At 27.3% G+C, this 16,334-nt stretch overlaps 2 protein-coding genes across 2 annotated transcripts; one reads left to right on the top strand and one right to left on the bottom strand.

Moving 5' to 3' along the window:
* Positions 1 to 3,547: 3,547 nt before the first annotated feature.
* Positions 3,548 to 4,036, bottom strand: LOC132948380 (uncharacterized). Its single transcript, XM_061018813.1, has one exon. The coding sequence runs from the start codon at positions 4,034 to 4,036 to the stop codon at positions 3,548 to 3,550; it is 489 nt and encodes a 162-aa protein (XP_060874796.1).
* A 1,165-nt stretch (positions 4,037 to 5,201) lies between these two features.
* Positions 5,202 to 13,180, top strand: LOC132949429 (kinase suppressor of Ras 1). Its single transcript, XM_061020312.1, has 15 exons — positions 5,202 to 5,507; positions 5,581 to 5,721; positions 5,794 to 5,938; positions 8,147 to 8,362; positions 9,774 to 9,980; positions 10,050 to 10,160; positions 10,219 to 10,343; positions 10,473 to 10,649; positions 10,741 to 10,878; positions 11,201 to 11,374; positions 11,431 to 11,616; positions 11,682 to 11,815; positions 11,870 to 12,007; positions 12,223 to 12,352; positions 12,413 to 13,180. Exons 1-15 carry the CDS (start codon positions 5,355 to 5,357, stop codon positions 12,563 to 12,565), a joined length of 2,328 nt encoding a protein of 775 aa, XP_060876295.1. The 5' UTR covers positions 5,202 to 5,354; the 3' UTR covers positions 12,566 to 13,180.
* Positions 13,181 to 16,334: the final 3,154 nt, after the last annotated feature.

The following is a 16,334-nucleotide window of genomic DNA, read 5'->3' as shown; positions in this document are numbered from 1 at the left end:
CCATAAGGAGACCAAACTCGTACCATACTATTGTTCTATGCTCGTACCAGCTCGTACGGCCGCCAACATGAAAAACGTACCGAAAGGAGTCGCAAGATCAAACGGCCACAGGCTGCGCTGCGTACGCTAGGGTTGCTACTTTAACCCGCGTAGTTTAAGGATTATTCATGTTTTTTGGGTTTTTTTGAAAATATATGCATTATTTTGAACCATGACTCTCTTTAGATTGTATAGCTTGTACGATTACGCGTTTATACATGTGCATATGTGTATATCACATAAATATTATTTTTATTTTTGTGTAAATAATTAAATTATACAATCCGTTAACACTAGCTATGTTTTCACACTGTGTTATTGTTCACAGCAAGTCTGAGCCCGATACTATCCGATACACCATACAAATAATATATACGTGTTTTCTTGCACGATTGTTTTATACCGATACATGTATCGTTACACTCAAATTTGCTTCTTGAATAATATGTTTATGAAATATACACTTATATGCACGTGTATAAATGTGTAATCGTACAAGCTACAAAAACATATATATATGAAATTCAAATTTATATGAATTGTTTACATTTTTACATCATAGATATATATAATATATAATATATTAGAAAAATGCGGTTGAAGTTATTCCATCAATATTATTTAAGAATCATACTTGTGCTTGGTAAAATGGTAACGTTAGCAAATGTATTAAACACGGGGTTTTGCCAAGTAAATTTGATTTTACCTTCGCGCCCAGACAGCAACTACATATTGTAATAGTATATTGTGTGGCAAGGGCGGGAAGTGAGCTATCGCCCAAGACTGAAATTGCCTTCCCGCTCGAGCCACACTTACTATTTTTTGTCACGCCTCTGCGTTCATTGAACGCGCCATCACGGCAAAGGTAATTCAGGCTAGGATCTATGCAACAACCAGACTATTCTACGAAAACAATATTTCATGAAAGAAACGATTTGTTTTAATTTATTTTAAGCGTCATACATAGAGGTTAAAATATGAATATGAGATGTAACCAAAAGTTTATGTTTTGTAAGGACCGTAATATAGATTTCAGTATAAACAATAATAATTATATTAAAATAAAATAAGAATAAAAAAACGTTATCAAGGCAAAGGTAATGCATTCTCAGTGCCGCAACTAGAGATAGAAGGGGGTGCGAGTCAGATTTTGGGGTCCCCTATTTCAAACTATTGTCTTACAAAATTGCATAACACCAAAAGCGCAATTAAGGGTGGGCTTACAACTCCCTGGTAACAAAAAACCCAGAAAACAATAAAGACACGTGGTCTTCTATCTCAGGAGGCTAAACATTTTTATTTTAGCTCTCCAAATAATGTCTATACATAGTGCATACCAAGTACAATTCTAAAAAGTAAAACAATTTTTATCACTTAATTTGAATTAATTTTACTTACAAAAATAGATCAAATAATTTATGCAGCACAGGCCTCCATCGAAATGTAGACAAAATGTGTTTTCATCTCAGTTGGTTTTTTTTTGTGTCTGTCACCTTTTAGGACAGAAAAATGCTTAGATTTTCTTCAACAGTATCTTTTCTGATAGGAAAGTGAATCTAGTTGGTACTTTGAGGGGTTCAAAAGTAAATAATTCCCAGTAATTTACAAAAACGAACTGAAAAACAAAAGAAAATTAAGGAAAAACGGAAATTTTTACACAAAATCGTGCAACTCTAAAACAAATGACCGTAGGTACATGAAATGTTAACGGAATGTTTATATTAGCATTTTCTATACACCATAAGATTTCACAAATATTTTGACTTATTTTGAACTGTTTACGGACATTTTCAGTTTCCATATTGACAACAAAATGTTTAAATTAATTTGAGTAAGAAGTTCATAAAAAATTGTCTTTTTAAATCTATGATTTTTTTTTTAATTCAAAGAAGAATAACTGTAGATACATGAAAATTTCACTAAATGTTTATTTTATCAATTCCTATACTTGATACAATTTTTAAAATATTTTGACCTGTTTTGAGCTGTTTACGGACAAATAAAATTAAGTTTTTTTTGCTATGAATATCAATAAAGTTTAATTTGTGGGGCCAAGTTATAGTTAAAAATGTATAGTATAAAATATTATTTATATAATACTATAGTAAATCGCGTTTCAAAGTTTCAAACAAACAGACGAAGATTACAGATTATCTTGTATCGTATATAATGTGTGTGTTTGATATCCGTACAACTGTAGTTGACAACAGTCTGTTCCTGTACAGCTAATATAAAAAATCCAAATATTATGCATAAGCATAACGAAATAAAGCTAAGAATTACTGCCGCTAAGAAAGGTTACTTCGCATTAGGAAAACTATTTAAATCAAAGTTGTTATTTATAAAATCAAAATCCCCTCTTTACTCAAGCTATCGTACGACCAGTTCTGTCTTATGGATGCGAAGCTTCTGAATTTTGAAAGGAAAATACAGAGACTCGTTTATGGCCCTATCATAGAAAATGGGGAATATAGAAGAACCAATAGAGGAAGTCTATTAAATATACTCAAAGCCCAATACCAAGTCCTTTATAAGAGGTAAACGGTTGGAATGGGTGGGACATGCCTGGAGAGTGGTGATCCACTGGTATAATAAAATATGTAATGATTTTTAGTATCAATGGGAAAATACCTAGGGGCGATCAACGCAGAGGTGGATAGACATAAATCAGACCTTGAAAAATGTGCACCAGAATCAAAATTAGAAAAGTGTGTTGACAAAGATGGATCGAATCAAGAAGTAGAATCAGCGCATCATCCTTAATAGGCTATATAGAAGCTAAAAAACCTTCAAACGCGACATTTTTAAAGGGTAAAGTCCATAGGTGCAAATAGCGTTTGAGATTTTTGGTGCTAAATCCCTAATTTAATAATATTGAATAATTTAGATAACGTTTGGGGGGGGGGGGGGGGCTTTTGCGCCCATGGTGTAAACACACCCGAAAACCAACACAATACCATCACCATGACACCATAGCAGTTCGCACCATCAACGACAAGTGGGCCTGCAGGATAAAATCCCACCGTGACAGGATACAAATTACTTATACATAAATTATAATATATTATTATAGTGACATTGATACTAAAGTACAAGCTAAGAATTTCCAGGGGGTAATGACGCTCTTGCAGGTCAGCATTAATTTCTTCTTATTTATGTATATTAGCAGAGCCGTGCCGTTACGATTTGGCGCCCGGGGCAAAATTAAAAATATTCGCCCCCTATTTTATTTATCATTAATCATAATGTGTTTCATTCCTATTTAATTTAATTTAATTTTTTTTTACAACGTATTTCGAACATTAATTTGACAAAAAACTAAAGTTAATTGTAATAGTAATTATTAAACAAAATATTTAGGTATAATTTATTAATTTATACCGTATTAAATAATTAAAAATGATAAAAATCACAAATTATATTATATATACATGTTATATTTACAAACGTATCATAAGAGCGTATCATATATAAGTATCATATAGTTAAAACTTAATTTTTCTGGACTTTATTGAAGCAAAATCTTCAATGACGTCTTCAAAATCAATGCTTTTGTTATTTCATGCTCAATTGATAATATTGCAGAATTGGTTAATCTGTTTTGCGACATGGTTGACCGTAAATACGTCTTAGTTAGTTTCAATTTACTAAAAGAGCGTTCCCCGGAAGCATGGTAAGAAACAGGCATGGTAAGAAACAATCTATATGCAGTCATTAAGTTTGGACAAGTTGAATCAAGTTCATATTTTTTAATTGCGTTTAAAATATTTAAAGCAGTTGCGTTTAAGTCTGGCAAAATTGCTTTTACTTGATATTTAAAAAATTCGATTTCGTTAATTATTTCCTGGTCAATATCTTCGTTGTATTTGATAGCTAAATCAGCTGCATATTTTTTCAATTTTTCAACTGGTGTAACAGATAGTGAATGAGCAGAAAGGAATTGAAAATCATCAGCAATATTTGATAGTTGTTCAAACCGCCATTTCATTTGAGCCATCATATTATCAAGAACTTTGTAGTATTCCAATGTTAAAAATTGATCTGCAGAAATATCTTCATTTTTAAAATGAAAAATATCATCATCGTTTTTATTTACTAACGCTTATCGCACTTCGCGTGATCGACGTGCAGTCGATTTTGAGATAAAGAATACGATAATTTATTATAAAGCCAATAATATAACAAGAATAAAACGTTTGGTTGACTAATTGTTACTCCTCAAACATAGTCAAAAATTTGTTCAGAAAAAATTTGTAATGGTCCAAAATAATTGTAAAACAATAATCTTTCTCATATATTTTATTTATGTAAAGTTTAAAATATTATAAAAATGTTTGGCGCCCCTTTAAACCATGCGCCCGGGGCATATGCCCCCTAGGCCCCCCCCACGGCACGGCTCTGTATATTAGTTAATTATGTTTTATAAATAATAAATATTATAATGTCTCATTTAAATATAATATTTTTATCCGTAGTTTTATTCACTGCTTTAGATAGAATGGTTGCACGTAGACTATATAGACTAATCTAAAGCCGTGGTTTTGATTAAACTAGAAATATTTTGATGTTTATAGCATTATACCTATATCTTAAATTATTAACTTCTAAGACCAAAGTTGAAGTTTTGATTTTTGATGTTTCAATGCAGGTTGCAGGTACTTACATGCTTTCATACCTACATATAAACTATTATAATATGATAATCGACCTATAGATTATTGAAAAATATTAGGTACCTATAATTTGTGCTTCGAAATTTCGTATACGTTCGCCTATAGCCTGTGGTTTTCATAATAATTAATATACCTATTAATATGTAATATTATAAATTATAATTTAATAATAATAGCAAATAATAGAAATAATAATAAATAATAATAATAATAATAATAATACTTATAAAAATGATAATTTATAATAATAAATAAATAAATATAGTAACAATTATAAAAGTAAATAATAATAATAATAATAATAATAATAATAATAATAATAATAATAATAATAATAATAAAATAATAATAATAATAGTAATAATAATAATAATAATAATAATAATAATGACGAATGAGTTTGGTTTATAACCGCGGTAACCTAAATAATGAAATGTCCTTGAATTATGATGAAGATACCGAAAAAAAAAATGTTTTATCTGACTTTTCTGACCTGTTTCCGTGATAGCGATCCAGCTCTTCTCTTGTAGTCTTGTGTACATTTTTTGTGTTCTTACTTCTTAGCAAATTACGACTTGACGTTGAGTAAAGGAAATTCACGTAGAGCCCAGGATGTATATTGTGCAATAACCGTATGATGGAATGGCGGAAGAGGAGTTTGATAGGCAGTTGATGTGCGATGAACCTGAAGTGATACAAAAAGTCATCGACATTTCATCACAAATGTTGATCAGCTTGAGGAATCTTTGCGAGACTCGCGCAGAACTTACTCAACATGAAATTAGAACTCTAGAAGTAAGCAGTTGTTGAACCCTTTTTATTTTTAATATGTATTTTGTCTATACATACATTCTCAATCTTCCTCTAGGGTAAACTAGTGAAGTTGTTTTCAGTGCAGTTGAATAATAGGCATAAAAATCCGGGGCGGTTTGATTGTCAAAAACTTAGAAACTCACCATCAATAAATCAATGGCTGGAAGTTGTAGGACTTAGTACACTTTCTGTACAAGTATGGATAAAACTCACTATTAATGATGAAAAATAATTACCAATTTATGTACTTATAATTATTATTTTTTAGAGAATATGTGAAAATATCAGCTCTATTGAAGCATTATTGTTAAAGTCTGAGAATGAATTAAAATCGATTCTTCCAGAATACTCTCTTAAAGATGAAGAACTTAGACGATTAACTAGAGCATCTTACAATTTGAAAAAATATAGTGGTATGTATTATGTTTAATCATAATAATATTAATCACATTTCAAACAAAAAAAATTTTTTTGGTTTAGTTATATTATTTTATTTATTTTACATTTGAAATGTACCTAAAAATTAATATTTTGTGACTATATTTTACTTATTGTATGAGGGATCAATGTAGTTTAGAAAATATATTATTTGGCTTTGAAAAAAATTTCCTTTTAGGTTATAAGGCATATTTACTTTGATGATCGGTTAAAAATTTTTTTAGATGACAAAAAATAAATAAATTTAAAAAATTGAATTTTCAGGTAAATTTAGTTAAAATTACATTTTTAATTCTCATAAGGATTTTTAGTGTATATTTTTCTGATGTTAATACAAATGTTCGAGAATACTATACATAGTATTTTATTATTTTAATTTTGGCTAAAATACAGCCTGTTTTTTCATCTACCTCTCATGTTGCATATACAATAAACATTATCACCATCCAAACTAATAAACTAATGCAAAGATATATTATGATTTAGGTTATACTAGTTTTTTAGGTATTACTTGAATTACATTTTTGTGTTTTTGTACCATTATTAAAATGTAAATAATCATTGATGAATATTCAGTGGCGTAATAACGGGGTGTACCACGGTCCACTTGCACTCCCTGGTATTATGTAGCAGGTGCAAAGATATGCTTTTGCATCTGCAAAAATTATACTTTATACCTGTTAAAATACAATACTATTTCATTGATTTGTCAAATAGTTTATAAAAGATATCATATTAATTATTAAATAAAGATTGACTTTTGGGTTCTATTAATAGATAGGTTTCCCTCGCCATGTATTTTTCTAAATATTATTTATTATTATGTATGTATATTATGATATTTACTTTCCTATTGTGTTTGAAATACAGATATTGTTTCAATAAAAAAAAGATTTATTGATATTTTAAGGAATTTAACTATAGAATTAGTTTATAAGAAAACTATATAATAATTTATAAGTTATAGAAACAAAAAAATCATAATTAATATACATAATAAGTATATTGTAATTTAGTCCATTGTGTTTCACAACCTCAATTTGTCCTTATACAGAATTATTTTTGTTAGATTTAATTAAGTTTTTACATTTGGTGTTACATTGCTAATTGTTTAATCTACAAATATTAACTGTTATTGGGAGCAAAATTTCTAAATATTACTTGACATGCAATCTTTAAATAATTTTTTATTTAGAAGGATTTAGTTATTTAATGTTACAATTATCGAGCGCAAAAAATTGCCTAAGGGCTAAAGTAGAGTTTATTTGATTTTAAAATATCCAAAATCATTAATTAGTTAAAAAATATTTTTTAATTTGTGTTTCTAAGTTTTGGAATGGTGATTGAAACACCTAATCCAACTGTTATATTTAAATAACTATTTTATTTATTTCAATATTTTCAGGGGAAAGCTTACCTAACTTCACTTATTTGATCCCTTTAGATCTGTCAATAGATATCTAAGAAAACTGTTAAAAAAATCTTAGATCATAAATGAATTTACCTTACTAGCTAATTTCCAAAAACTGATAAGATTAATCTTAAAGATTTTGTTCTTTAGCTGAAAACATTTAAAATTAGACCTTAGCAGTTAGTACTGACCATCTTCGCCCCTTTTGTTGCTTATTAACTTAAAATTACTGTTCATATTATAATCAGCAAATCTCAATAAATTATAATATTTTATGTAAAAGCCCTACTGCAACCCCGGAACCCGACATACTTATTACTTTATATTATTACTTTAATTACAGTCATACACAATTTATTTATAATCTTGAAAAATACTTTGAATATAAAAAAACGATACTGCAAAAAAAACTAAATTTATAAGTTAAGTTAAGAGACACCTCAAAAATATTAGCCCTGGGCTTCAAAATACCTAAGTAGGGCTCTGACTGTATGATGTATATTTTGTAACAATTGTCTGCCTTATTTAAATATGTTTGCCATTAAATAGTTATAACTGGCATAGTTGTGATTAACAGTACCAACAACTGTGAAAACTTAGCATCAGATTTTATTTATAGAAGGAATACTATGCATAAGTTACCTCTTGCTGGAAATAATGAATATTTAGTCTGACATTGCAACTCAAAATTCAATCTTCAGTGGCCATAAATATCAAAGTTGATATATGATATCCAATTTCAAATGATTTTTTTTATTTTTTTTCATTTTAGAAACTATAAGGGTTGGAAGTAGAACCCGAGAAAAATGTAAAATTACATTATATTGGGATTCTTGGTATCGACAATATGAAGTTCGTTGTGAACAAGCTGGACATTCTCCATCGTCTGTCCAAGGTCATTCTCCTTCCTCATCATGTCGCCCTAGAAATGCTCATTTAAATCATTACACTCCACCTTTAACCCCTACTTTATTTAATCATAATCATAGTAAGTAAATTATGTATTATTAAATATATATTATGTATTACAAATTATTACAATAGTATTAAATTGTAATTGCAATGGTACATAAATATGAAAGTTCACACTTTTGTTTTCTTAACTTATATTTGATTTTTTGTTATCATTAGGGATATCTATTAATATCAATCACAACATTAGATTTATAATTTTTTTTCAATTTTTTTTAAATATTTTATATAATTTGGGTTTAGATTACTACAGTATATACCATTTATAATGGCACCGATTGTAGTGATATTTTGGGTATAATGACCTTAGATTAAAGGTCCCGTAAAACTCCTATATTGTATGTTCTAATTTGTATCGATTATTAAGACATCTGTATAATGACTATTCGGATGTTATAACGGTTATATTGGTAAAATATCTATAATGATAGATCATTTTATCTATAATGACTGTATTAAAATTTTATTGTAGGTAATATAAGAACCAATAATACTAAATACTAAAAACAAAATACTGCATAATTTTTATACAAACACTAAAATAACAGATTTTTTTAACACAAAGTAAATTTTTTTTTAAATAATAAATCTATTTTTTTTATTTATTTATTTTCTTTATTGAAGTAACGATTTAGTGATAAAAATATGACATATTTACTGTTATACAATATTATGGACATATAAATATAAAATCAAGTTTTTACATTTTATATCATCATTTTTAAAGGATAATCTGTTATAATGACTACTTTTGACTAGTACCTTGAATTTCACTATAAACTGTTACTACGGTCCTAAAATATTTGAAAACTTTTAAATCATTCAAATCAGAAATGATTATTGGTTCTTAGTAATTTTAAATCGTCATTTTTTACATACTGCCTCCCCAGAAAATGGAAAGTAGCACAGGGTATTCTTACAACTTTTCAGGTGAACTAATCTAACTTTCAAACTTGAATTCTGATTTTGTTTTAAATTTCTTAAATGATTATTTAAATATAAAAGTTTATTATTAGGATTTTGTATAAAAATAAACCATTCATTTTAATAATATCTTTTTTTTCTATTATCTCATTAACTTCTTTCCTTTTTCATAAGGTAGTACTGACAATTTTAAATGCACTATGTCAATGATTCAACTAAAAAAGTGTAATATTTTAGGTTAGTTATATAGAAGTATGTAAAAATATTATTTAAATATTTGTATTTTGATTTCATTCAATTTTCACCTGTTTAGACTGACTTTTTAATTAAATTATTTATTGTTTATATGATAATTTTAGGTATTATATTATACAAGTAGTTATTACTTTTAGTTGTATTGTATAATATGTATATTAAAATATTAAAAAGATTTAACTTTCCTTATTTACAAATGCTGAATGTAATATATAATTAATATTTAACTGACAATATTTTATTAACAGGAACCAGTGATAGTCCTATTTCTAAATTAACATCACCAAAAAGTCGACGGAATTTAAATCCTGATGTAGTTTTTTCTAATGGATTAACAACGCCACAATCTCCAAAACCTTTAGTTCCTGATATTTGTGTTAAAACTGGTCACAATTTTTCAAATTTACTACCTATGCTTGGTTATTGTGAACAATGTTCTGTACGAGTATTTGTGGGTATGTTTTTTTAAAATTATGAATCAAATTTATTTTAATTTGTACATAATTTACAAATCAATTTTGTAGGTGTTAAGTGTAAAATTTGTAAATTTCGATATCATAAGGGCTGTTTATCAAAAGTTCCATTACATTGTACGAAGAATGCTGCAACAGATGATAATGACTCAACTCTTGATGGTAAATTATATTATGCTAAATAAACTTATGTGTCATACAATCTTTTTTTGTTATACAGAGCTAATAAGTTCATCAGCTAATCTTTCTCCTAATTTTAATCGCCCTACTTCACACAAGACTTCTTCTTCATTATTATCAAAGAGAAAAACTAGAATACCATCTATCAATTCAATACCAGTTTCTGTAAGTAGAATTAATGTGTATATATTTGTATATATTAATTAAATTTGGACAATTATATATAAAAAAAATATAATAAAGATCAATCTGCCAATGTTTAAATGTACATATTTTGTTTCTGATTTTGTTTAGTCTAAAAGTGGTGGAGCTGAATCTAGTTCTGCCCCATCTAGTACAAATAGTTCAACACCTTCAAGTCCTGCTCTAGTCAATACCAGACAAACACATATTTCTTCTTTACCAACACCAGCTATTACTCATGAACAATTCAACTATCCCGACACCCCTATATATTCACAAGAATTACAGGTACTTATAAATCTTGTGTTGTATATTTTTATTAATAGTTTAATTTATTTTAACAGTAATTAATAAACATTGTTATAATTATTTATTTTAGAAAAATCAATGTAGATTTATTGAATCAAGGTGTGGGAGTACAGATTCAGAACAAACATCAATTAGAATGGATTCTTCCGAAGCTCAAAATTGGGATACCGATGAAATGGAAACAAGAGGTTGGCCGAGACAAAATAGCGTAAGTTAATTATTTTCAAATATTATTATTATTTTCTTTTATAAACTTGCTAATTGAGTATTTTTTCAGCTGTTCATTTAACTTGTATAAATAAAAAACAGAATAATTAAAAATAATATTTATCATCTTTTGTTTATAATTCATTAAAGATTAAAAATTATAATATTTTAATAAAAAAAATTGCATACTCCTTAACTTTGATTTATGCTTAAAGAATTTTGTTAGAAATAATTTATGTATTTTTATTTCATATTTAATAGTTTAATAAAAGAGAATTAAAAATTGTTTGTGAATGTTGTTTAAAAATTGTAAAATATTTTAGCTATCTCTTCAAGAATGGGACATACCTTGGGACGAATTAAACATGTGTGACAAATTAGGAGAAGGCCATTTTGGTACTGTATATAGTGGAAATTGGCACGGACCAGTTGCTATCAAAGTAATAAATATGGACTACTTAGATTATGAAAAAACATTAGAAGCATTCAAAGCTGAAGTAAGTACTTGAAACATATTTTATATTCGATTGAAGTAACACAGAAACGGTTTTAGGTGGCTACCTTTCGTAAAACTCGTCATGAAAATCTTATTTTATTTATGGGTGCCTGTATGAAGCTTCCTCGATTAGCAATTGTAACAAGTCTTGCAAATGGTATGACATTGTACAGACATATACATGTGCTCAAAGATAAATTTAATATGAGTCGCACCACAATGGTTGCTCAACAAATATCACAGGCAAGCTTTTTTTTATATAGTTAACTCCTTTATTCAAACTAACAAAACATTATTTTTTTCTATAGGGTATGGGATATTTACATGCGAAAGGTATTATACATAAAGATCTTAGAAGTAAAAATATATTCTTGGAAAATGGGAAAGTCATAATTACAGATTTTGGTTTATTCAGTGTTACTAGATTATGTTTTCGTAACCGGTAATTATAAATAATTAAAAATGAAAAAAATGTCTACTAATTACATTGTTATAGGACCCAAGATGGTCTCATTGTGCCACCAGGCTGGCTATGTTATTTGGCACCAGAACTAGTTCGTAATTTGCGTGTTCACCAAAGACCCGAGGAAGAAGATTTACCATTTAGTAAAGCATCAGATGTTTATGCTTTTGGGTAATTACTAATTTATTAAACTTTCAATAAAGAAAACAAGAAATTATATTATCTAAAGTTAAATAGTAATTCTACATACTTGTATCAAATGAATATTAACAGATTTAGCTAATACTCATTAGTAAAACTGTTTTTGTAAAATAAATATATAATTTAAATATCATATATTATTTGCATTACATTTACTTGTATCATCAATTATGCTTATTTAATAGAACCGTTTGGTATGAGTTATTATGTGGTGAATGGCCATTCAAATCAGCCAGTCCAGAAGTTATTATTTGGAACATTGGGCGTGGTATGAAACAAAGATTAGCCAATTTAGAAGCATCTGGTGATGTCAAAGTAAAGATTAGATACTAAAATTATTATTTACAATATTTATTAATAAAATATAAATTGTAGGATATATTGATGACTTGTTGGTCATTTAACCCTGAAAAAAGACCAGATTTTGCTCAAATGCTTAAGACACTTGAACGTTTGCCACGGAAACGTTTAGCTCGTAGTCCATCACATCCAATTCATTTATCAAGATCAGCAGAATCTATATTTTAAGAAATAGTTAAGAAACAGTATTATAACGTGGCTATACCTATGACTACTTATTTATATGGTATAATAATTATTTGTAATAAAACAACTTACAGAGCTCAGTTATACAGGTAATCTTGATTAAAGCGCTTTATGTAATGCAATTATGTATTTTCCATTATTATAATTTTTATTATTATTATTATTATATTTGTTAATTGTGTATTATAGTTCTATTGTTATCTATTTATGGACTGTTTGTATAGTATATTCTGTTTATATTGTGTTGGCAGTCAAATTTATTTAAATTTGTGTAAATGTGATGCATACAAATATTATATTTACAACTTAATGATATAAAACAGTAATTACTATTATCCATCTAGTAAAAATCAAACTAAGTAATTTGTCTTCAATTTATTTAAGAAGCACTAATAACAATTATTAAAATATTAACTTAATATTTTTGAAAAGCTGTTCGCACTATTTAAAAAGTATGCTTTAAACTATAATTATAAAATACTATGTACAACTATCAAACAATTTATTTTTAATGTATTATTTATTTTAGAAACAAAAATATGCATGATAATTTTCAATTTTGTTACCATGATTAAAAACAGTTATTATGCTTGAATACATTTTTTATAATTTTGCAAATCACATATAAACATACTTGAGAGTTAAGACAATATCCTAGTAAACTCATTCAAGTATAAAATATATAACTTGCACAAATACTGTAAGCATTTTTGCATATTCAAATCTTAACATTATTTATTTTATTGAGAACATTATAATTATGAGTGGTTTATAAAATGTCATACAAATTTTGGAGGTGTGGATTAAGTCAATTTTGATTGGTACCTTTTACAAGACAGTATTATTTAGATAACTTTAAAATTCAAAGTAACTTTTAAATGTTATTGCAAAATTAATGTTAATTGTTAATGTTTATACTAATTATATACCAATATTCTAATGAACTACTAAAATCCTAACCAAAGAGTATTATACACATAATTCTTTGAATAAAAGTTGCAATTAATATTTAATACAATTTATACTGTAAATATGTATATATTTTTGTCTAGTTTCTATCAAGTATGACCATAAAACTTGTAAACGTAAACTTAAATGATAATGAGTACCTATATACCATACCCTAACCAGTAGCGGATTTCTAACATTTTTTGGGGTGGAGGGGGGATAATAAAAAAATAAAATATATTTCAAAGGTACCTCCTATTATTTATATTTTTTGTAATGTAGAATTGTTGAAAAATTAAAAATAAATATTGAACAATATATTATTTCAATATATTTGAAATAGGTATATAAATAACCTTATATTAATATATTATTATACTATACTATGTCCCACAAGAGAAGGGGACCGTTAAGGGTCCTCGCTGGCTCGCTACGGTCATTATTTAAGGGGCACAATTTAGGCAATTTCTAATCTTGTCATAGCTGCCCGGGCTCTATGTGTTAGTTGTTAATGATTATTAGTCGAGTGAAATTAAATGCGGGTATCCTCTCTCGTACGCGCATGAACATGTCAATAATATCAATTACCGTATACATTTCACTACACGAATTGTACAAAAACATACATTTGTTTTGACAAAATTAAAGTTAGTTAACGTTATCTAATTTTGATTCTAAAAAAATATTTAAATTCAGCAGAAAAATGTCTGTAGATCGCACGAAACATTTTCCGTTCTTAATATTAATTATGATTCTAAATAGTTGATATTTTCAAGTTTTCAATTATAGTTCACAATAATATAAAATTTAGTTTATACAAAGTGCTTCGTAGGATCTATAGACAATTTTCTAGTGAGTTCAAATTTTTTTTTAGAATTCAAATCTGAAAACGTTAACTAACTTTAATTTTGTCAATACTTTGTCTTTTCAGCTCCTTCCGAGGCCCGATTTCCATCACTATTTCGGCGATGAATGTAGCACTAAATCACGCTGTTAAAGACGGTGAACGATCGGTGCTGCTCGGAACGGTTAAGTGGTGGAAATGCACAAAAAAGAGACGATTTTTGGTCGCCGCACAGTCCCTTTCACTCGTGGGACAGAGTTTAGTATAATATATTAATATAAGGTTATTTAATACCCTAAAAATACCTGAAAAATGTACAAATAAATTGGCTCTTATGCACTAAGCCCGATTTGCGCACGGCGAACCTGTTTTGGTTCGCCGCCTGGGTACGTTCTTATTCCGGACGGAGTATAGACACGAGTTTTTTTTATATGCATTTAAAATTAAAACTTAGACGAAATACGTAAAAATTACGCAAATTATTTTTTGTTAGAAATTCATAAAAATGTTCTTTTTAAGTATTAAATTAAAAAATTAAATTCAAAATTCCACATAAGTTAATCTATCTTTTTCAAAAAAAAATATCTCCCGAAAAGTAAAATTAAATTATTATTAGCGTTTGAAGTTCAAATTTTTACAACATTGGATAATCACTGAATTTCACAGGTAGCGATTTTCTTATTTTGTTGTAATTCAAAAACGAATAACTGTAGATACTTGCAATTTACACCATCATTTAACTCATTTTAAACTGTTTAGAAACAACTCTAATTTTCAATTTTTTAAGTTTTTTTTTTTTTCAATAAATATCAATAAAATTTTATTTATTGCGTCGAAAAGCTTGAGACAAGGCTCCTGACATAGTGACATATTGTTATAATAGCAGTTCAAAATTAAAATAATATTGATATTAAAAAGGTGGGCAAGTGAGTGTCGCTCTGCTGCACTAGTTAGTCACTGTAATGAATGGTGTCAAATTTGAATTTAATAATATAATATCATTGTGTACGATAAACGATTCTGAGTGAAGAAGATCAGTCAGCCTATGAAATATTGATGTATTACTAAGTATATTTGATGATATTATTGTGAATAAAGTAATTTATATATAACCTATTTATACGTGGAACCTTGTGTCCTTGTTTTAAATGTTCAACCCTTAGATATAAAAGTTGAATATTTTATAAATTTTTAACTGCAAAATAATTATTAAATTTTAAATTTGATAAATGTTGTTAAAGTTCAAACTTTAAATGCTTATATAAAGAAAATTGTGCATAAGTATTTTTAATATTTTTCCACTGCTATTGTAATAATATATCAGGAGCCTTGTATTAAAATTTCTCGCATTTTTACACAATACATAATATTTTATTGACTATTCTAGAAAAAAAAAACAAAAAAAAATTGAAAATTGACAATGCCCGTAAACAGCTCAAAAAGAGTAAAAATATTTTCAAAATTGTATGGTGTATATAAAATGAGAATATAAACAGTGACATTTTAATGTATCTACAGTTATTAGTTTTTGAATAACAACAAAATAACAAAATCACTAAATGAGTAATCGAGTGAATATCCAACCTTATAAAAATATAAACTTCAAAAGTTCAAACGCTCATAAAAAAGGAATTTGATTTGCTTGTAGAATTTTTTTTTGATAAAGGTAGACAAACTTATGAGGAATCTTGTCTTATATTATTAAATCTTAGATTTAAAAGAAAAATTTTTATTACTTCTCAACTCAAAATAATTTGCTAATTTTCGTGAATTTTCAGTATTTTGTAAAGATGACCTTAAGGCTTAAATGCTTATAAAAAAAAAAACTGTGACAAAGGATTTTTATTATTTTTCAAACGTCATTGTAACAATATAGTATAGGAGCGTATAAAAATAAAAATATAAACCATTCTTAAAATCTTATACACATGTATCATATAGCCCATATAGGTAGTTTAT

Source organism: Metopolophium dirhodum, chromosome 7 (assembly GCF_019925205.1).
Source record: "Metopolophium dirhodum isolate CAU chromosome 7, ASM1992520v1, whole genome shotgun sequence".
Lineage (NCBI taxonomy): Eukaryota > Metazoa > Arthropoda > Insecta > Hemiptera > Aphididae > Metopolophium > Metopolophium dirhodum.
This window is presented reverse-complemented; position numbering and strand designations above follow the sequence as displayed.